The 24,530-nt window shown below is 36.1% G+C and overlaps 1 protein-coding gene across 1 annotated transcript; it reads left to right on the top strand.

The window, feature by feature from the left end:
• On the top strand, window positions 1-19,121 carry LOC149806636 (uncharacterized). Its single transcript, XM_089955951.1, has 3 exons — window positions 1-1,776; window positions 14,898-15,606; window positions 18,742-19,121. The coding sequence occupies exons 1-3, from the start codon at window positions 1,162-1,164 to the stop codon at window positions 18,867-18,869; spliced, it is 1,452 nt and encodes a 483-aa protein (XP_089812077.1). The 5' UTR covers window positions 1-1,161; the 3' UTR covers window positions 18,870-19,121.
• Window positions 19,122-24,530: the final 5,409 nt, after the last annotated feature.

Raw genomic sequence — 24,530 nt, 5'->3', positions numbered from 1 at the left:
GTTGGTGTCCTAAGCATGTGTTTAGTGTGCTTAATGGGTAATCCGGCACTGATAGCTTCTCATGTGCTGAAAAACGGCATTAGACCCACAACAATATTCACACTACATACATATGGAGTGGCCGAGTGAAGCGCTCACCGTTACGGATCACTGCCATCTCACCTCTTTCTGCGTGGGTTCGAGTCTAGGATTCGGCTAATGTGGGTATGTGAGAAAGCTTGCCAGTAGATTCTCGTGGGTCGGTGGTTCTTTCCGGGTTTTCCCGGGTTCTTTCTCCACCATTAATACTTGCCGCCATGTATATCGTTTGCTGAAAAATGGCGTTAAACCCAACAACAACAATATACATGGGGGGGGGGGGGTAGGTATACAGTTACATAACTAGCTCAGTGAATAAGAAAACAAAGGTTAGTATTGGCCTTAGTTGTGAATACTCGGTAGATAAAACTGCATAGTAGGCTCGCACATCTTGATATCAACATCTTGTTTAAGTGGCTTGTTTACGCATACCAAATTTCTGAATCGTGACCAACGCAACGCTTTTTGTATGCTGGACTAAAAATAGATTTAAACGCTGCTTTAAAAATACATTTTACCTGGTTGTCTATAAAACTGTCAGCCCTGTTTCAGTAAGCATTTAGACTTTACTCGCTGTGTTAGTGAAATGTTTAAAAGAAACAACAACTTAGGGTTGCTTTCATATCACAATCATGTGTATCTTACATAATGTTGACTGTACATGGTGAAGCGACCAGCTTGATATAAATCGTCCTCCAGTATAAGTAACTCATATGCTATCTGGGAGAAACGTGTAGACTGTTCGGCAAAGGCGTGGATTTAGACGGGAAAAGAGACAGACAGAAACCCTTCACATTGTACCGATTTCACGGATTATATATGCTTATGGCTGAATCGAAGTTAAGGAAATTGTTGCTCTGGCGTACGATTAAGATGAACGGAAGGATATCACACGATTGTGCGTAACTGCGTAACGTGAGAAACTAAACCTTTTTCACATATATTATTCTCTGTTACTCGCCAACTCAAAAATCAATACGACGTTACAGTGGGGAGAATTCGCCACGAAAATGAAGAGAAATATGTATTTCATCACAATGGATGCTGCAATATGACAAAAATCGTATCTGACCCTATTTTTAAATGTGTAAGTACCCAACAATGGAGGAAAGAAATGAATCTGAAATCAGAAATTCATTGCTCTCTGGGAAACAAGATGGTGGGGTGGGGATAGTCTGGTCAGATGCAAAGACGCTTGGAGATTGCCTGGATACGAATGATTTGCCGGTAATAGTTAAAGTTGGAAATCAGCAGTCAGACCACTATGTAATCAGCGACCAAGGTCCATTGTGTATATTAGAGAATTCTGTAATGAAGATAATGAAGAGCGTGCCACTCAAAACCGCTTTGATTCAATTCAAAGCACAGAAAGAACCTGCGTTGGCTAATAGAAGTATCTCTGAAATTAAGATGAAATTTGTAGACGACACAGATGAATCGGGGGAAGCAGCGGAGGCAGTTCGGAGAGACACAGATGAAATACGTAGAGCCATTGATTATGCAAATAAACAAGTTGCCTCTGACAACGCATGGTTTGAAACGGATAACATCAATGTTAAACCGGACGTTCCTAAGGGTGACGAAACTGGAAACGATAAGACAGAAACATCTGAGGTCCTCATTGCTCTGGCTTACAGGAATAAAGCTCGAATCCTCAGCAAAATTCCGAACGGGAAGCAGTATACTTGCATAAGTCAGGTAATATACATTCATCAATTTATATATATTTGTAGCATGCGTCAGGTAATACATTCAGCAATATATATATATATATATATATATATATATATATATATATATATATATATATATATATATATATATATATAAAATCTTTTCTAACACTCCTTTATGGACCGTGTGCTGTAAATAACCCATTTATCAAGCGTCATGTAATTTGTGTACCCAGCGTTCTTTTTTATTTATAATTCCCTCTTGTTCTGTAAGCTGCTTTAAAATTGGCTTGCGACGGAGAGGTGTTAACTCTATTGCTCCAGACTGTATAAAAACCGCGCCAGACGTAGTTGGGTCAGCTTGCTTGTAAAAGGCTTGTATCTCTTTGCCATCGCAGCCATTGCCTATGGTATAGGGTAATTTTGTCCTTTCTTCCATCGTTTTAGTCCGTTATAGGCCCCCCCCCCCGGGGGATGCTTTTATTTTCCTCCTTATGAATTATTAGTTCATTAATTATGGGGATTGTTATTAACCCTTTACCCATACGTCTCATATAGGTATTTATTCAGGTTGGAGATAATTTTGGAGACTGAGTTGAAAATATATTTTCCATGAGACAATATATAGAACTTGTTTTTTTTCCTGACTATTTGTATGTTCAGAGTTCGACTGCAGGTACATTGTTAAAATATAGTGCTAAAAATGAAGTTCATATGTTTGGTATCTGCAGTTTGACGCGTTCCAGATAATCAGTCATGGTATCCTTGTTATTTGCTTTCTTTTGACTCCATCATTTGGAGTTGACCATCTCTTTCTAGACTTTTGACTCCATCATTTGAAGTTGACCATCTCTTTCTAGACTTTTGACTCCATCATTTGGAGTTGACAGTCTCTTTCTAGACTTTTGACTCCATCATTTGGAGTTGACCATCTCTTTCTAGACTTTTGACTCAATCATTTGGAGCTATCATCTCTTTCTAGATCTAAACTAAAATCGAACTTGTGGCTTGATAGGTGCATAAATAAATCGATCCTGCTTCAACTATAATCATTTTTAATCCCAACCATTGCATGTGTACGCTGCATCATGTGACATGTAATCAGTATTTGATGGAAGTGAGAAACTCTCACTCGTATATTTACATCGAGTATCCTATCAGTAAGTAATATTGGGCAATTGAGCCTGAAATGGCCCCCTATGGCCTTAAAGGGGAAATTAACACGTGTGGCCCCCTCTGGCCTCAGACGGGTTTATAGCCTCAAATGGGCTTATGGGACAAAAAGATTGATGGAACAGAAGTATTAATGGGGACAAACGCTGGTAGGGAAAAGGGAAAATGATAACTATGTAATTGTTATAGGCCTTATAACGTTAACATGTTTAGGTCCAATCCAAACACGTGCTATCCAGAAACCTGTTTTTTGGGTGGTGGTGGTAATGTTTTTGTTGTTTGTTGTGTTTGGGGGGGGGGGGGCTTGGGGGGGGGGTGTTTTGTTTTGTTTTAGGTTTTCTTTGGTTTGTTTTTTCATATATTAAAAAACTCTAGTCGCAAACAACATATACAAACCCAACACCAGCTTTTTGTCTGTCTTCACACATCAACTATCAGACTATACGAGGAAGGGTTCCAACAAAAATAAATGTAATCCAACAAACATACTATCTATCGCATCATCTGTATTATCCAACGTTTGTTACGGCTCTATGGTCATAAACTAAGTAACAGTAAGACGCAAATCCAACAAGTTTTGTTAAACTTAGCAAATAATTTAATTATCAAAGTTATAATTCAAAATGCGAGAAGAAGTTACAATATCAAGAAGTGAATTTAAAAAAGCCTGAAAAGGTTTTATTCAAATCCAAAAGAATGAGATGTTCCATGTGTATTTCAGGATCGGAAATGTACTGGTCCACCAAGAATCGTGACGTTGTCAAAATGGCATTGTCCAGAACTCCTTTAAATAATTCACAACAGTTCCAAAATAATATTATAGTCAAATGACTTTCTGTTTCCACTGAATGATTCAAACAAACGGTTTTCCTCTCATATACTATCTGAATACAGCATAAAATACGTGCATAATTGATGTTACAACCGTAGCATAAGAAACAGGAATAAGAATAAGCCCAGTCGAGCTACCTATTTGCAAGTGAAAAGCTAAAACACGCACATTATCACTACTACCTACGTGACAAATCTCGATTATCGCATTATCAATATTACCTACGTGATAAATCTCGATTATCACACTACCTACGTGACAAATCTCGACTATCACATTATCACTATTACCTAAGTGACAAATTTCCATTATCAGATTATCACTACTAACTACGTGACAAATCTCGATTATCACATTATCACTACTACCTACGTGACAAATCTCGATTATCACACTACCTACGTGACAAATCTCGACTATCACATTATCACTACTACCTAAGTGACAAATTTCCATTATCACATTATCGCTACTAACTACGTGACAAATCTCGATTATCACATTATCACTACTACCTACGCGACAACTCTCAAATTTCCAACATTGTAGAAGAACTGACAATGATTTAAACCATCCAATGGGGATTAAATTAATTCTTCTAAGATACCACCAGACGGACATGTCCGATTGGAAAAAAGCCCAACTTGTAAACATAATAATTTTATTAATAACTGTCAGGACTACGGAATCATCTTTTATAGATTCTGTGCAATTTCCTAAATAGACCCTCTGGACGTACAGCAGATCCAAATATAGATAATCACTACAATTTACAATCATGAATAAACGTTACAAAAATTATACAAAATCATGTACCAAGCGTTAGAAAAATATGCATATGCTGAGCACAATCCATAAATACTATCCAAAATCATTTTACCCAGTCATACAGTGGTGTGTGTGTGTATGTCATTGTGTGAGTGTTTAAGTCACAGTTTAAAAAAATCAAGACACAGCAACGATGGCTGTGCCAGACTAGTTACTTATTTACTTTGGATTAAAGTGGTTTTCGCACAGCCGTGCATGTACCACTGTTTTATGCCTGCACAGCAGGCTGTTTAATTACTCCTAGGGGAAGGAATTCAAGCCACTTCCCCCAGGCTTTTATGTGCTCAATGAGCACTGTTTTTTTTTTTTTTTTTTTTTTGAAGCCATCATGCAGTGGGACTAAGATTAGTCCCTAACTATCTGAATGGAGTGCTTTGAAGGAGAGTGGGAATAGACCCAACACACTAAATCTTTCAGTCTGTATCTACCGTGCAGCCTAATGTGTTATGAGTGGGAATGGATCCCTTACGCACTCATACTTATGTAGGCAGCGCAAAGGGCGTGCACTGCACGCTGATTGATTTTTATGTTCGGTCGAGGCAAGGGACGAGAGGGCGGAAAGGTCAGGTCCAAGGTCACGGGTCGGTGCTTCATGACTCCATTGTATTTTGGGTTTAAATTTGCCGTCTTACACAATTTGGAAAAACTGTGCTGTTTTTTGTTTGAGAGTTAAGATGAAGAGAGGTACCAAGGGTGACAGCTTTATTGAGATAGATTGCCACCTTGTGCGGCTAGTCCTGATGGTCTTTGGATTTTTAGGCCACCTTTTATGTTGGATTAAGTTTGGGATCATATTATCTGGTGTTATCTATTTTGATTGCAGACTTGTGTTGCCGGACTTGATGGTCTTTGGTGTTTAGACCACCTTATAAGTGATAATTTAGGGTCTTACTTTCCTAGTGATGGCAATTAGATTGCCACCTGGTTTGGCTGAACCTGATGGTCTTGGGTGTTGGACCACCTTATATGATCTAGTTATCGGGACTTATTCGATATTTCTAGGTGTTCGAGAACCCTTATTAGTATTATAGCTATCACCTTCGGCTAGAGTGTACCAGATTAACAAACGCTCAGATTTGTATGTCTAAAGCGCGTACGTAATGGAAAACATCCCTTCGATTTCAGTTTGGGTTAAAACATTACCCAGCGTGATAGAGAGAGGTGAAATAGCATAGCTCCATACATTGTCAACTAAAAAAGGTATTAAAGAGCGAAACAAGTCACTAAATGTTCTTAGGGATATCCAGGGCTGCGTTGATGAAGAAAATGCACATAACATTGTCTACACACCATGGAATATATATCTTATAATCTCATATTATTGAATCGAGTCGATACGGCATTTCTTCTCATAAAGTCAGTGATATCGTCTTCCAAAGGCGGTGATCCATAAGAATCAAAGTAGTTCACACTGTGATCGTTGGGAAAGTAGACGGTTACCCAGTAGGTTCCTCGTTGATGACTATCATCTGTGTTAATGGCATAGGCTTGACTATTTTTAGGTTTGCGATGAGGATGTTCATCTTTAGCATACACCACAGGATTTCAAGGAGCCGTGTACAAACTGTGGGTCAGAAGATAATGAAGTTCTCAGGTATCCACTTTTGTTCACGGGTAATAATTGCTTATTGGACAGTATGGAATACCATGATAATAAAGAGTAATCAATTCACACCTGACTTTTTCGTTGAAAATGTCTGTCAAGAAAGCTGATTCACCTTGCCTTGCCAACTTACTTTATCTCAAGAAGGCTTCACTGGATCTCCAGGCAACTCAATGGAGTATTGGGATTAATATGCAGTTCTTCATACCACATTTTAAATACTCTCCCATTCGAGACCAGACTCCAATCTGTATTCGGATATTTCTCTACTTGGCTCTTCATCCTAAATTTTAGTATTCTCCCCATGCTAATGTAAATTCGTCAAGGATGTGACCTCTAATTGTTTCTGCCAAATGTTTTTCTTGTTCTTTATGCCATATCGGCATCATGATGGTCGCTTTGTCTTTCCCTCTTGTAATATTTTCTTGTTTTGGTTCAAAGACATCCCCGTCACCCATTTTCAAAGATTCTAAGTTATTCAGAGATGGTTCATATTCTTCCATTGCTGCTTTTAATCTAGAATCACGTCTCTCAAGCTGTTGATTTCCAGAGTATTGTCATATTTTGCTTACTAGATGACATTCATGGTGTCGGATAGAACCTCTGCAAACTGAAGTTCGACACGAAGTTGGCGGGATTTTATAGAAAGCGATTTGGGGGTGCCCAGATTAAAATCAGATCTTCACTGTCCTACTTGACGATCTGGCTGCGACCGCTTAGGAGTCATGCTCTTGTGACCTATGTTATTACCATAATCGTTAATTTTATTTGCCAGTCAGATGAAGTCTTATATCTTCATGTTTGGGAGACTGAGCCCTGTACTTGAAAAGCATCAATGTGTGCCGAACGATTTGATTTACTTTCAGATTTCTGAAAGCTGCATTTCCACTTGCTAATTCAAAGGTCACCAAGACATGACCCTTAAGCCTTCGCTGTCATATGTTCATGTAGGACAGCGGAGATCTGAGTTTTATCAGATTGTCCTGCTCGAAAGCGACACTATTTGCGTATCCAATGATACAACGAATGCATATCGATGTATTTGATTTCTTCTCCTTAACATTAGCCCACCTGTTACAGCAAACGCGAGACATTCGTTCGTTCTCTAAAAAACTGTCGAGTTGGACATGAGGTTCCACGTCCACCACGTCATAACTTTCGACAATGCGCTAAAACTCTAGATCGGTTTTGAAAAGTCGATCGTTGTTGTGCTCTAAATTTGTGTCACTATGTATCCTTATTGTTCTAACTTTAGGCGTTGTTCATATGTTTTCTTGTACAATTCTTCCATGATGTATTCTGAGAATTTATTCGTCATGTGTCGTCGAGGGTAACGGGTAATACATCCATGAAATAGTCATTCATGAAATCCATAGACGATGCTTGGATCTTTTAAATCCCAAACATCCACCGGATATTTTCCAGTTTTCTCTTCGCTTCCTCCGTTTCTGGCATGCTAGATCCATTTACCATTTTTTTTACGTGCAAGGAATGGACCCAGCGCAGAGTTTTGGCAGAATATCGACAGTTGATGCGCTGGGAAGTTTGAGTGCGTATGATGGCCAGTGTGTTCACGGGCATGACTTTGTTGCGGTACACTAAGGAGCACGCTTTAACCATGGTAGAGTCTTCCTTCAAAGGATTGATCCATCCATGCTCCAAAAAGAATTGTCGAAATTTTGCAAAACAACAGCATAAAATGTCCCCATCGGATCAGCAATATTGTAAAATTTCTTCCTGAAAGTCCAACGTGTTGGAAGTGTGAGAGTGGTACCAGACTTTTTTTCCTGAAAGTCAGATGGGTTAGCAGCGTGATAGTGGTACCAAACATAGAAGGCTTCTGGTTGTTCGATGCGCATATTGTCGGGATCGTAATAGTATGCGTCAGGCAAATGCGGAAGGACAGCGTGTTGATTAGCTTCTGTATTGAAAAATACCTTTTGGCCATTTTTGTCATTCCAAACGTTTTAGGCATTCCACTCAAAGGCATGGCCAAGTAAATCATGGGATCTTTAAACTGCGTTTGTCTCATTTGCGTTTTTAATGATTTTTGCTCCGTTCATGACTTTGGGACATCCAGTGCCTTGTACTGAATAGTATTTCAGAAGAAATTGTCCATCGTATCCCGAGAAATTGTGTCATCACCATAGCGCAACGATAGCCGTTTCTGTAAGGCTTTATGTCCTCTTTGCTCCAAGTGTCGTTTATAGGGTCTAAAATCCATCGGACAACGTCGGGATGCGTGCTGTCTCCTCGAAAACTTTTTTCACGTCCTCCTGGGATCTTGCTACAGTGGGGACAATGAAAAAAATTTGGATGCAGTTCTTGCAATCCCGATGAACGACGCAGAAATTAGGAACGTAAATGCCAGTCTCTTGCATACAGTCGAAATTAAAAATCGATGAAATCAACTTGTGTCATTTTCTTGGTCTTCAAATCTCTGCCTCCTTTTATGATACTGTTTTTATGATACTGACTTGCTGTGCTTAGCATTTTCCAAAGTTGAAATGTCTACAAGTATTAGAAAGCTTTGTGACTTCAGTTTTGAAACTTAGACTCTAAACTTTACATGTCACGAGAACAAATTTATAGCTCATCTTTGCCATTTTCCAAAACACACAGACTTGCAACTTGACCTGAAATCTTCACTTCATACTAACCCTCCAGTTCACGCTAGAGCATATACATTATTTTGCCACGCTGCCTTAGAAGAAAACAATGCTTCACTCATTGTATGTGATTTAAATGGCTAACCAATATTTTTTGCTTCCTTAGCTTCGAATCGGCTTCAGTGGTTATTTACGCATTGACAAGATCAGACGTGTTTTTCTGCGCCTAACCACATGTAGCTTTTCCAAAAGTAAGACTAATGCACAAAAATCGTACAATTTGTGATAAATGAAAATTATATCAGTCTTATTGCAAAATACACCATGGAATGTTTGAATGTAATATTTTGTGAGAACTTTATCGACGTTTTCGAAAGAACAATTTTAGCCAACTATGTCTCCAGTTCTCTCGTCATATTTTAACAAGAAAAGGTGGATTGTTTCCTGTATGTGTGATTTTAAAAAAAAATGGGATGTATGTATTTGAAATTCATAAGGAGAATATGCGATATATAATATACAAATGTAAGTGCTTTTAAATTTGTAAGGGTAGGAACACATGATTCTCTCTCTCGTAACGTCTGTTTTCTCTGTTACATAAACACACACTTTTGTTTCTAATGTTGTGATTTAGATTGAAATCATAATGCCATGTGGTACAGGTTTAAGGTAACTCAAAAAATGTCATTAGCCACAAGAAATGCTGCTTTAGTTTTATAGTTGTTTCGAACCCTTGTAGCTTTAAAAAGAATTGTAGAACATTTCTTCTTCAGTGGGTAAATTTATATCTCGAGTTATGTTTGTGTATATTAGCTCTGTATATGAATATACTTATTTGGACTCTGCAGTGTGTCACGAGACACATTTCTAGCATTTGATCTCCTTTCTGAGGAATTAAACAGCAGAATTTTTTTTTAAAAATAACAGGCCCTCAGCTTTACAGTGTAAGAATAACTTGAGTTCAGCACACTCCATTCTGCACTCTCATTGTAAAGCCAATACATACATTTGGGGGATAAACATTGCAACAATGTTCGACCTATTTTCTCTCAGTTGATTTAAAACTGCCATAGAACAAGACTAATTTAGATGCTTGTTTTCCTGTCCTTGCTTTTGGGAACTTCGCAGCATTGTAGACTCAAGGCGTTTCTTGCAGAATATGAAATCTCTTAAATTTGCTAGTGTGTATAATGTTACCTTATTTAATCCAATAAATATAACACTACCTTTTTCAAATGTGATCAATGAAATAAATAATTACCAATGAATATTTCTTACATAGATTGTGTCGTTGTTTCCATAAACTTATAAAAGAAAGATCATCTCATGTTAAGCTATCATTGTCCTATAATGCCGCAAAATAATAAGACAAACTTGACTTGTCACTTTTCTGTCTGTAACCATCCCTGTCAATCAATCAATTACAGGATTTAAGTCGCCTACGCAACTAGTGCTTTCGCGACTGGTTAAGTCTCGAAGGTCGAGATTTTCAATTGATTGGGACTGTAGGAATGGAGACACTACAGTCCCGCTTTTATGTGCGAATGTAGCACTTTTTAATTTGTGAACATGTCCGGCCGAGGTAAGGAGTCAAGGGACCCGCGGGACGCGAAACGCCACAGGAAAGCTGTACTCCCAAAAACGGCAAAGCGCGTAAAATCAAATCAGGTCTAGTTGTACTAGTGGACAGAAATCTATTCCAATGGTGTGTAAGCCACTTGTGTAATTTTCCTAATCCTTTGACTTGTGTAATTTCATTACTTTTTTTAATTAAAGTTGGAATTTGATGTACATTGTGTACTTTAGATTTTTCCGAAATGTTGTCAATCAGCTTTGTGTCAGGTCACGCTGTTTATTTTCGGTTTTCACTTTTCATGGTGGTATACAAAGGATCGAGTTAAGGTTGCGGGTATAGAGCTTTTATCGAAAGAGGTCTTCAATAGCCAAAGAAAGAACCTCACATAAATTGGCAATTTGAAAGTCGATGTCCGTTTTCTTATTTATTCCTTATTGATTCTGTGTTACCCTCTTTCTTTCTTCTTCGTGCTGTTGTAGTGTTTGGCTGTTTTGCTGGAGTTTGATGTTTTACTTCGACTCGACTTCCATTGCCTTATATCTTGATGTTTGCGACTGGTCTTTTATCGCCATGTATCTTTGTTTAATAGCTACATTGAATTTGGAAGGTATGTTGTGCCCATTTTCGTTGTATAAATTAGTATGTTTGGTCTGAGTATCAGTGTTGGATATACATGTCGTGTTAATAATTGGAGATTGTGTTGTTGTTGTTTATTTAGTTCCGCCTTGTGTGTGTGTGGGGTGGGGGGGGGGGGGCGCCTGATGACTGTGCATAGGTCACCTTATAGACTTAAGATGGTTGGGGGCCTAAGAATCTTTTGTGGGTTTTTTGTTTATATCTTACCACTCTTGTTGTCGCGTGTATCTGGGCCTGATGGCGGCGTTTGCCACCTTTAAAATATGTATACATAGTTATGGGAATATATGTGTTGTTTTTCTCAGACCGTGTAGGTTAGTATTTTGTTAGCTGCAAGCCTACATGCGAAAAAATATTTAAAAAATAATAATAAAATAAATATATATATAAAAAACACACATACAACAGCAACAACCATGGGCTTGCGCTTCAGCTAGCAGTCTTACCTTACTGCTTTATCCCTTCTATTAATTGTTATTGTAATTACTTTGTGGGTGTATTTATATGTTGCCATGTTTGTAAATGTGTTTGAGGTACCTTATTATGTTCGTGTAATTTGGTATCGATGTGTTTGTTGCGTACCTTGTCCAAAAATTCAGGGTATGTTGTGATAGCATTTATTTTCTTTTGGTAATCTTGGAAACCGACTCGTTGATTATGGCATCTGGGACAGGTATTGAATACGTGGTCCAGTGTTTCTGCAGCAGGGCAATGTGGAAAGTTAGTAGTTTGGTTCAATTTCTTCCTGAGATGTTTCCCAAAGCTGTTTCGGAGTAAAGTTTTTACTGTTTTGATCCTACTGATAATTCGTGTGTCCACGATTTCCAGGATTTTAGGTGTCTTGATTACCCTTGTGGCCTCTTTTTGCAGTTGGTATATATGTCTGCCATTGTTGGTGTTGTCCCAGAGCTGCTGCCATTTCTTGTTCATTTTGCCTCTTATCTGGCTATATATCTCGTACACACTGAAGTTAAGTGGTTCTGTTGCATTGTTCAGGAGATTGTATTTCGCCCTTCGGTCAGCTTTATCGTTGTCAATCAGATTGATGTGAGAAGATACCCATAGGAATTCGATGGTTTGTTGTTTTTCTTCGATCTCCCTGATGGATAACATAGTGTCTTAAAGCATATTTGCTCTACATTTTGATGTGCCAGTCTCTAAGGATTTCACTCTTTATCGCTCTGGATAATGTCAATCAAAGGGATGTTTTCCATCACGTACGCGAGTTAGGAATACAAAGCGGAGAGCTTATCACTCTAACTACCCATTTGTTTCTTTGTCTTGATTTTGTTATACTGTGAATTAAACACTCACACACGCGCACCACTGAATGATGGGGTAAATTAAGTTTGGATAGTGTATATGGATTGCTGGATGATATAGGTGGTATGATGGATAGTATATTTGTTGGATTACATGTATTTTTGTTTTAACCCTTCATCATTTAGTCTGATAGTTGATGTGTGGAAACAAAACAAAACGTTGATGTTGGACTATATATGTGGTTTGCTAGAGTTTTATTTAAAACAACTGGGTACTGGATAGTATATGTGTTTGTATCTAAGAATGTTAAACGTTACATTTTCCTTATAGTTCCTATCGATCATAGAAACGGCCTATAACAAGTACAAAGTTACCATTTTCATTTTTCCTTAACATGTTTGTCCTCATAAACACTTCTGTCCCCATAAACCTTTTTGTGCCATAAGCCCATTTGAGGCTATAACCCCTCCCCATTAATTTCCTGTTTGAGAACAGAGGGACCCACGCATGTTAATTTCCCGTTTAAGGCCAGAGGGGCCCCTTTGGGTCTCAATCGCCCAATATTGCTACTCCTGTCCAATTTATAAAAGTATGTCAACTACCTCTGGGATATAATATTTGCTGACTTTTTTTGTTTGTCTTTTGTTTTCTAAGTGTTAATATGTTTTTCTTACCTCGAACAGTTATAAAAGTCCGCCATTATATTATACAAAATATAGTACACAAGCTTTCTCCATTTTTTAGCATTACCTAGTTATCAGCAGTGTGCAGAATTCTTTCTGATCAAAAAGAATTTTAAAGGATATTTTAAAGGCTCATACAGTCATTATAATTGTTTTTTAAAATAAACTTCATCTTGCTTCTCAAGAATTCCAAAATTTTACCATGGTTTTAACAATAGGTATCTGATACTTGACAAGCACCAAATTCGATTCCATATACCAGCCAAATGATGGCCGGATTTCTAACATCAAATGTGATCCTACGATCAAACGCATAATTTGAAACGGTCAGTACATTAATCGATCTCCCTGTACTGTTGTAATTGATTGCCAAATCTTTCTCATTTTTATTATATATCATTTTTACATCACAAAAGGATTTAGTTGTTAGAATAATCACGTTTGCTTGTAGACACTTTGAACTACTCGTTTGATCGTTGTTGTTTTTATCGTTGTTGTTTTTGTTGTTGTTTTTATTGTTGTTTTTACTATAACTCTTATGATTAACTACCAGTTGCTAAGGATCATTTACACTACATGTGGAATATATTTCGTTACACTAAGATTCCATCGACATTAGCATCGTAGTATTACAAAACCATCACTCAACCCGTGTCGTGTGTGTGTGTGTGTGTGTGTGTGTTTGTACGTATGACTGTGTGTGTGTGTGTGTGTGTGTGTGTGTTTGTGTATGTATGTGTTATATGATATGTTTATGACGTTTGTAATCATTAGAACAGAAGTGTAACGGATGCTTGAGACGGAAGTGATGTCATTGAAACCATGTACAGACAGACAAACATATATAGCAGTAACCGCAATAAATGGTGCAATCGTCATCGATAAAGACCATGAAAGACACATTAGTTTGAAGAAAAAATGAAGTTAGAGTACTTTTTATATGCTATCAGGACCTTCGTTCACCTTTTCGTGATTATGTTTACTGTACATGGTACCATGGCCGTTTTTCAACATCTCTTTCTATTTAGGTGGTACTAGGAAACTCTTTCAACTTCTCGTCATTCTTTTTAGTGTAGATAGTACAAGAAACATCGTTCAACTTCTCGTCATTCTGTTTAATGCAGATGGTATCATCTTTCAATTTCTCATAATTCTGTTTAGTATAGATGCTTCAAGGAACATTTTAAATTTCTTGTCACTTTCTTTTATTGTATGTTGTACCGGGAACATCTTTTAGTTTAGTGTAGAAGGTAAAAGGACCATCGTTCAACTTCTAATTTAATATCTGAATATTGCTTAGGATTTAAATTTCCAAAACGCATTTGTCAAAACAACTTTTCAGCCGTATGTCGATATGGATAATTCGGCCGTATATCGATATGGATAATTCAGCCGTATGTCGGTATGGATAATTCAGCCGTATGTCGATATGGATAATTCGGCCGTATATCGATATGGATAATTCAGCCGTATGTCGATATGGATAATTCGGCCGTATCTCGATATGGATAATGCCACTCCACAGACTGTTCCATACCTCCACTCAAAACATCATATTTTTGCAGTTTGTCATCGAATGGTCAAAACACGGCCAATGCAAGATTTTAGTGCAATATATGTTAGATCTATAAATAAGAAGCATCATTATTCTGTACGTAAATAAAACTGGGAACAAATGTAGTGTGAATGTCCATGTAAATTTAAGCCAATCATTGGTTACATACCCTTTTAACTTTTTGCACTTTTCCGTTTACATATTACGGAAATCATTTCCTTCATTTTCGTGTTTTTTTTACGCATGTATTCGTTTTACTGGATTCGCATATGTATTTATTTATGTGTAAACCTTTTTTATTATTGCCACCTTGTCACATTTTTTCTCTTCACCCATCTTAGGTTTATAATATAAACTAGACTGACCCTGCTTTCATTTTCTTTAAAAGGTTATTGACGATTTTCCTCGATACATAGAGGTCGAGGACGATCTTTCCTTGAAGATCAACGATGCAACAGACGGTAATGACGACTTATATCCCACTGTTCCCAGAGGGACCGTCCTTGAACTTGACAGGGTCCTACCAGGATCCCATCCAGGCGAGAAAATCCTTGAATGCAAATACAACTTTGGAGAAGGCTTGGCGTTCAGAAGTGACCAGAATATTTTCTGTAAAGCAGTTCCTGATGAAAATCTATATTACCTTCAGGATATTGTGGACAAAGTACCGTTACCCCAAACCTTTCAGTTCGTGGATGGAAATCAAGGTTTTGCCGTCCTTGATGTCTCTACGAGAAATATCACGAAGCATGCCTATTTTCCGATGGAGATTGATATCATATATGTCTCTAATATCAATGTTCTTTTTGCTGTTGTTCAGATTGAAAGAAGCGGCCGTTCTGAATTTATAACAATTCTTATACCCGCTTATAGCACCTTTCTACAAAGTATGCTAGTTCATCTGCCAAAGTGTCCAAGAAATGACGTGCTTGAAAAACTCTTTCCCAGTGAGACAGAGATTGAAAACCCGGTCGATGCCCTCTTCGTAAAATTAAGTGACAATAAACCTATGATCTGCATAGCACCGATGGAAATGTCTGCTTCAGAGAGAAATGTTGTTACTTTAGAGTTGAACCCCCCACCTCTTCCACCTAAAGGTAGGTTGAAAGTCGATGTTTGGACCTTTGTTATTTTTATTGTTTCTGTTCAGTTGCATAAGAACATGAGCCACATAGTCAAACAACCCCTGTCTTTTCTCTTTGGGGTCACTGTGCCATCAGCATAGGGGCCAGTCTCCTGCTTGTATGAGATCACTGTGCTGTTAATTATAATTTTAAATTATAGGACTAATGGTCGTTACACCATGATCTTTATTTGATCTTACACCGGAAGGCGGGTTATTCATGATTGTTCTTATGTTCAATATGGATAGGACTACGCTTGTATCATCACTGAACACCGGTAACAACCAATTAGAATGTGGCCCAGTACATACTTTTAGCAAATGTTCAAGTTTGACTGCACTGCAGTAATGTTTAGTGTAGTTTATAAATGGACAGCAATGTAATTAGAATGTATTAATGTATTAATTTATTTGTTGTTTGCATGTGCTCTTTGCCCACGCAAAATAAAAACAGTTTACTTTTTAAACAAATAATTTTTAGTAATCCAAAACTGCTCCTTTTTTAACTATTAATGGTCTCTTCCGATTAACAATTTGGCGTAAGCATCATTGCCTTAAAGATACATTTCTAGTTCTTTATCTTTTTGACCTGCCTGGACTGTTTCAAAGAGCTAGACACCTCATACACAACATCTACCGTTAGCTGTGGCAACGAAAGCTCCATTTTTCCCGAAAGCTTATGTTTCAAAGAACAAAAGACCTTTAAAGCAGAAAGTGATGTAACTGGAGACAGAAGTCGGTCTTTTTAGACGAAGACGAGTCTTTTCGATCGGTAACTTCTTTCCAAGAGTAAAACTGACCCACTGAGCAAGGGTCTGGGGTTGTTTCAGTATGATGGTCTTATCATTCTTTGGTCATTACAAAATGACCCTCATAAATGAACGGCTGGGGGTCGAATGTCTTTGCTGTCACATTCTTATGCACATCATGACTCACCCAATTATCATTCAGATAAAATTAAAATAATGATGTAGTGACTATTAGAAACATGTACTTGTTAAAGTTTGTTCCAAAATATATCTATTCCTACACACGAACTTTTAAAAATATGTGAACCAAGCATAAAATTATACGAAACAACACATTTCTCAAGCTCAGTTGCCTTTCCGTTTTGATGAGATAAAGATTCAGATCACAAAGGCTATGACAGTGTCATGTACTGATTGCAATGAAGAAATCAATGGCATGATAATTATGTGACAATGCATTCTAGAATAATGATCGAAATGATAGACGTCATAGAACACTAACCCGTCCCGAAGCATGCTTATGTATTGTATTCGATGATAAATACAGAGTAACATTTAAACATTCAGCAATTTGTGAGAGAGAGGATAGGATGAGCTTTTTCTTCTGGAAGAGACCACACAACTTCTTAATCAGAATGTCGCTGACAAACTGTGCTGAGATGCGTGCAGCAAGACACACCTGCAAATGATGTAATTTGAAAACACTTTTTGGCTAGTGTATATTCATGTAAAGTCTAACTGCAAGGAATCGTTTAATGCTTTAGTTGCTATGACAAATAAAGTAACGATGTGTATCACGATAATTAGGCATAAAATTAAATCTCAAAATTAGTATATAGGAAACAGAACTGAAGCACGTAGCTTGTTTATAGTTTTTTGTGAACGCTGTTGATTTGCTACATTTTTATTGACCGAGTGTACCAATAACATTGATACATTAAACCGGTTTAAATGGTCATTTGAAAGGTGGAAACTTGTCAGCAGACTTGAAACGTAAATGATGTTGGTGATTAGAGGTGTTCGATATTACCGGTATAACGTTTTACCGTGGTATTTATTTTTGGTGGTGCGTACCACGGTATATTTTCGTTGTACCTGTACTTGGTTAGTTTCCATCAGTAAGTAATGTGCAGACGTTCTTGGATAATCTTGTTACAAATTAAATGATTTTAAAAGCATGCTCTAATTTTCCATGACAAAATACAAGATAATTCCAACAGTTATTACTATTATTTGTACAATATAGTCGTATTTATCACAAATTAATTTAGAATATAAATGTAATAACACTTTTGAGCCTTTATTGACCTGTGTCAAATAAGACAACACGGGGACCGAATTGAATGTTCTCAAATATATTCGGTCCAAATCCAATTTCTGGAAGTATTTCAGATTGAAAAAGACAGAAAATATCATTTTAGTTAGTTATTTACTAGCGTATTTTAATGTCTTAAGTACACGTATTCATTTATAACATTAAAAATCAGCCTGGGAATTTGAGAAGAGTAGTTTCTTTTCTATTTGAATTTTGCTTACTTTCTCTATTTCACTAATTATCTTATCGTTTGTTGATTCAGTATATTTTATGTTTATTTGGCGTCCCTGATAAACATCTTGTGCCGGGCATTAGCATCCCACTTAATGTTTCCCTGTCTATTATATAAATTGTGTAGCTAGTAAGCTGTAGGCTTCATTGTCAACATTTCCTATTTTTATTAACAAGCCTTGTAATGTCACTATAATGTCTTTTACAGGTTGTCAGCTATAGTGTAAGATTAATCATGCCACTTTATATACAGTTTTTAGATGACAACTTGCACAACAGTTAACATACACACAGCAGAATAAATCTACTGTAAGTGTAAGGTAACGACATTTAATCTGGGGCGGGGGGGTCCGGGTTGCGATTAGTTTCTTTCGATCCGAGATAGTTTATTTTCTTTTATCTTTTACAATTTTTCGTCGTTCTCATCTCTATTGGTAATGCTGTATTTTATTGTTGTAAACGGTTATCCACGTCGTTAATAAATAGGCGCAAATTAATTGCACGATTATCTACGGGTTTTATAAATAATCATGAATTAGCAGTTACGCGATTATCTACGGCTTTGATAAATAGGCCCAGATTAACGAATTACACGATTGTCATAGAAGAGGCCGGGCCTATAACTGTCTTAGGACTGGAACGAGTGATATTAATCTATCTAACCATGTCTAACTTGTACGTACCGTCTGCGTATGTTTCTTTCTGTCTTTTAATCTGTGTCTCTTTTATCTATTAGTTCGTCTTCTAGTCTGTCCTATAGTCTTAAATTCAGTCATTCATTTAAGAATCTTCCACTGATAGTATTCTTTTTCAGTGTCCAGTAAAGGCGACGCAGCCGATTCCAAACAAGGGAATAATGCAGACTCAGACGCATTGCACGAGATCTGTGAGCCACACCATAGCAAGGGTTCTAAAAAGAAGACACGGTGTACCATATTGTAATAAAATTGAAATTAATGATATTATAATAAGAACAAAGGACTCGAATTGTATTTGTACAAAGAGGGCGTATCAAGAACGAGATTGCAATTCTAAACTTGCCATTAGCTCTGGGGAGATCCATGATATGGGTTTTTTTTTTTGGTGAATTTAATATAACTGGTATTTATGTATTAGTAATATATCATGAGCTTTCATTTGCTTTTGCAAATTATTATAATTAAAAGTCATTCTTACGTTTCTCGTGAAATATAATCGCAATTGATTTTGTGAATTATTTCGGAACAGCACGTTCGATAAGTTGGACATGATAATGTTTGCACTTAAGAGAATGAGTTGAATGCCGTTATACAATGCCACTAAAGGAAAGACTGTAATATTTTGTCCTCGCTATTCATAACATGGATATCTTATCTTAAAATTGATCTCGAATAAGACCAGTCTAAATCAAAGTGCCGCCCTCTTCCACTCTATCTTGTACCATTATACTTTGTCACGAATACAAATTTAAAAGGAACATACATTATTATGAATTAAATCTAAGATAATCTTAATTGTTCTATCATAAGTCTAAAAGTATAGAATGTTCCAAATGAACACCAATAAACTGGAATCTGCTGAACTGCCAATAGTCTTGACTATGGTGATGTACCATTAGTTTTGATTTATCACAAAGATAAAATCCAGAATGACTTGAAATGAATTTACAATAATGTCATAGTAGTTGTTTAGTCCAAAATGTCAAATTTCACTTGACCTAAGACCCATTAGAATTTCCTTGGGGAAAACCATGTCTTTAACTAGAATTTTTGTAAAATCCCTCAAAAACATGACAAAATTCAGGTATGCCAAAACTCTACCCTCACTCATGGATAAAGGCGAAGCACATAATATAAATTAAATATACATGACAGCTTACACTTTATGTCATTAGGTTACGGTCTACTAATGTTCTTAAGATTTTTTTTATTACTAGAAACCGATGAACAAATTAAATGAATGGAAGGAAATCTCTTAGATATGCCAGAATACAATGGCTCTAGTCATATTTCATTCGAGATTAATGTACCAACTAACTTAAAAGAATATTTAAAGATTACTCATTAGAACCAGAAATAGTTGTACTCAGTATGGCTGATTTTTCTAAATTGAAGGAAAAATTGATTAAAAAAAGATAAAGAAGCACAACCAATAGTACCTAAACTAGCCCGTGCCTTTAAACAAAAACAACACAGATACGTAACAAACAACAACAACACGGCTACGTAACAAACAACAACAACACAGATACTTTATAAACAACAATAGCACGTACGTACCGAACAATATAATCATAAGATTGTATGCACAAATAGGACTAAAGCTGTGGAACAAAAATAATTATATTTTGGAACTGCAGCCGTGGCTAAAATTAAATGTGTGTGTGCGTGTGTGAAAGTTTGAGGAAGAGAACAGCAGTACGTCCAAATTAAAAGTAATTTTCCAAATGCCAAACAAACAAAAACCTTCGTTCACTTAGATAAAATAATAGGTGGTGATTTGGGAAAACAACAAGATAACAGGTGGTAAACTTTACGGTGGTTTTACTGTGCTAGCTGTCAAAGAGGTTGATCTGATAATACTACTACGTACAACTAAACAAGTACGGTATCAATTTCTTATGTCCGATATAGATTCGTTATGTCCGATATAAATTCATTATGTCCGATATAGATTCATTACGTGTCCGCGTTGAAACGGGTCACTTTTATAAAGACATAAAAGTATATACAAACTTTTATAACACCAACAACAACGGACACGATACTTTGCAATCCACAAATGAATATATCCGAGGTATTTAATCATAAAGTAAAAAAAAATTCTCATTAAAGAGTTATGCACGCTGACACTATAACTCAGTTCATTCCAGACTGATGACGAAGAGAGAAAAAATGTTATGGTATTAAGAAATAGGCAGTAGAGAAAATAGTAGATGTGTATAAAGATGGTTTATTCAGCCATCTTGACAATTTTCATAAATGAATTTGTTTAGGTTTTATAGTCGCGACATATTCAATATATCGATAAAAAGGCAACCTTTTTCAGCTCGTGTTGATAAATAAGTAATTGATTACATTACATTACATAACCGTTATTTAAATAAAGTGTATTAAGTATTCAATATAATTTCAAAATATTTTCAAAATAATTAAGTAAAAGACATAAAGGAAAAATAATTATGTTAGAACGGAATTGGGATGGAATAGATATCCTTCGAGCAAAATCTTAATGATTTCACAAGAAACTAACATTAATCTTTTAATGTTTTCTCTGAAAGGACGCACATATAGGAAGAGCTTGCAAATATGCTGGATTGCTTAAGAATACCAATAAAATCATGAGTGAATTTGATACATGTTCAGAGAAGGTAAATAAAAATCGAAACAGAGATATAATGAGAAATGGCAGCGAAGCGCGTGAACAAGTAGGTGAAGTCTTTGCGTCACAAATTGCACAACTTTCAGTGAGGAACATTGGACAATCTTTAAATCAAAAAGGTGAAGAATGTGAGAAAAATCTACAACGGACTATCCAAGACCCTAAAGCCAATTTGTATTCAGGTAAATGTTGATAATATATTTGAAAATAATGCAATCAGACGAAAATTAGTTATTAAATGAGAGATATTCAGAACATTTATCCGATTTGCTACAAATGTTACAAGAAAAGCTAGAATGGAGTCAACTGAATGCGTAACATCTAAACTTGTTACTCGAGTACAAATATAGACTCATGGCCTACCAAGCTTCGCTCTATAAACTTGGATGGCAAGTTTTGGTTGAAGCGTTGCAAAACTAAATATATGGTGTGGTAAATCTCAAAGCTTAAACAGCAGAACCAACATAATTTTTTTGATCAAAACATTACTGAAAGTCAAAAGAACTATATAACAAGACATATTTTAAAAAGTTAATCATCTATATTTAACTGTATACACACAATAAATAGAACCAAAAAAATAAATAAACAGAATGTATATCCATATCTAAATGAATAATGAAAACGTATGCATGGATCATTTCTTTCAGGACTGATAGCATTTCGTACATTATATACGAGTTATTGGCGCACTTGATAAAACGTGTTCTTTTTATTGTATTTTATTCTGGTTCACTAAAACTGTAATAGCAACCATTAATTAGAGTAGAGCGGAGCGAGGGACTTATAAACTGCAACCCTCCAAGTTGCAGTCTCAATAGCATTTTAACTGACACTATTTTAAGCGAACGCAAAGATATTTTTAGTGAGGTGAGAAAAAGTATTTTTGGATGCTATGAACAAAAGCAGTGCAGGCCCCTTATCGTCCACTATACCCAAGAGTATCTTCACGTGACTCTTAGCTGCTGATAAATGGCTCTTAGGTGTAGGAATATACTGGATATCAGTCTTTGCATCATTTGCAAAAGAATCTTGTAAATACGGGTTGTACGCTCATATATTTTAAATCCCCCTCCACGCCTTTTTGCATAGCTTGCCAACATCAATACTGCGCATACAGCCTCTGTGGATCCTTTCTACATATATTTTGCCTCATGTTCCATAGCGGATATTATTGTTTTGTTGTATCAATATAATGGTTATAATTTGTTCGATTTTTAATTATCACTGAATGTTAATTCGTAACCACTGTAATTTTGTGATGAATGTATTAAAAATACTTCGCATTAGTCAATTTTACCTTTAGGTAGGAAAGTCAGTTTCAATATTTGTTTGCATTTTACTTTATTTGTATAGCATGGATTTTCAGCTTTCTGAATGGATTGTTTTTGTTTTTGTGGGTAACACAGTTTACATTTACATTACTTTAATAAAATCTAGTCAGGTACAAGTTTGTCAAAGACAGAATTTTCTCTGAAATTTCAACTAAGTCGTTTTATCACATACCCTAAAAAGTGATTTTTGTAAACAACTTTAAGCATTTGAAATCAAATTAACATAATATTGTTTTCAATATATTTGTCACCTATGTGACAGGAATCAAGAAATCTTTTTCCAGCTTTATTCCCTATGCCGAGATTCTTTATTTCCTCCTTACTGTCCTCAACCTAAATTTTGCAAAGTATTCATTTTATTATCTTATTGCTGGTATAGCTATATTTCTTGCTATCATCTCCTCCACACGTCATCATAAATAATTTCTTATAATATAAAATTGAACTATCAATTAATAGTTGGAACAGATGCCCCAGAACTCTCATGTTCTATACTACTTTTGCATTCAGTCAGACCTAGTATAGATTTACTTAGCTACTGTAATTGGAACATCCTCGACCTTTTTCATCAAGTCGAGAAATAAACCTCTGATGTAATCTGTAGCCATCGGGAGCTATATTCTAAACTACTTTTGTTCGCATGGACTCGAATAACAATTATGTTCCTGTATATTCTCTACATTTATTTCTCAGTACTGAACTTTCCACTTTGTCCAAATCATAATAAATCATAAATGAAGCATGCGTATCTTCAAAGATGAACTCACTGTTAAGTTCTTGTCATATGTTATCCGGCATTTGTTTGAGAGGCTGGTCCAGAAACAGAACAAAGTGCAGTTGGTCACAGACTTCACTTCCGGATCAGCATTAATGTCTCACACATACAACACCACCAGAATGCTCATATTCTATAAATTAAAAAAATAAACCATTACCTTTAAATCAATACATATAATACCTCAATCTACATCTTTTATCACCACTAAAATGAAAAGGAGACAACAATGCCCAAAAAATAGACTACATTCGTGCCAGCTGAATCGGAATTAATACTTGTGACCGGAGTCCTATCAGGCCAACATATTTATCGCTAATTTTAGCCAAACGTTTATATTTGCATTCCACATTTATTTCAACTTTATATTTGCATGCCACGTCTATTTCAACTTTATTCATAAAATCTTTTTGAGTTTAATAGCAAACAAGATGTGTGACAGCTATCAGAAAGTGTATTGTGTTTTGTGTTGCGCATGGTGCAAGTTCTGGGCCAAGTGTTGTTGAGACGCCAAAACTAAATTTTCTATATCTTCCGTAATTATTAGAATTGTTGAATGCAGTAAAATCTTAATTGCAATAAAAGATCATTTTTATCTGAAGATATGTTTGATATGTAAAACATTGCTAAATTGAATTTTAATACAATTTTAAACAAATATACAAGGTAGAAAACTAAATTTTTGAACGGAAAATTACCGAAGTAATAATAGTAACATGAGTCTACATGGAATAATATGGCGGCAGAATGAGACAATGGTAAAAAAAAATTACCCAGGCATGAACTATAAATTCTTCACCAACGAAATTATATGTTCACATTAATCAGCTGACAAATGTATCTCCTTGGCATTGTTATTGCTCATCTCCGTACTCTTTTGTTGGATGATAAATTGGTAACCATTTTTTTTTTTAATCCAGCGCATCGATATATGTCCTTTTTCTTTGAAATTCTTATCTGGTCCAGCTATACAAAAGCACGCAAATTATTCATTCGTTAGTCATTGATGGTACGCTTATCGTAACAATACTGTGCATGGCACCAACTACCAGCTACCTCTCACCCGTCTGTCAGCAAAAGAACAAAATGATACAACAGGAGAATGAAACTGGCTAATTAACAAACATATAAAGA

The sequence above is a fragment of the Sinohyriopsis cumingii genome, chromosome 1 (genome assembly GCF_028554795.1).
Source record: "Sinohyriopsis cumingii isolate HCF-2022 chromosome 1, ASM2855479v2, whole genome shotgun sequence".
NCBI classification, from domain to species: domain Eukaryota; kingdom Metazoa; phylum Mollusca; class Bivalvia; order Unionida; family Unionidae; genus Sinohyriopsis; species Sinohyriopsis cumingii.
This window is presented reverse-complemented; position numbering and strand designations above follow the sequence as displayed.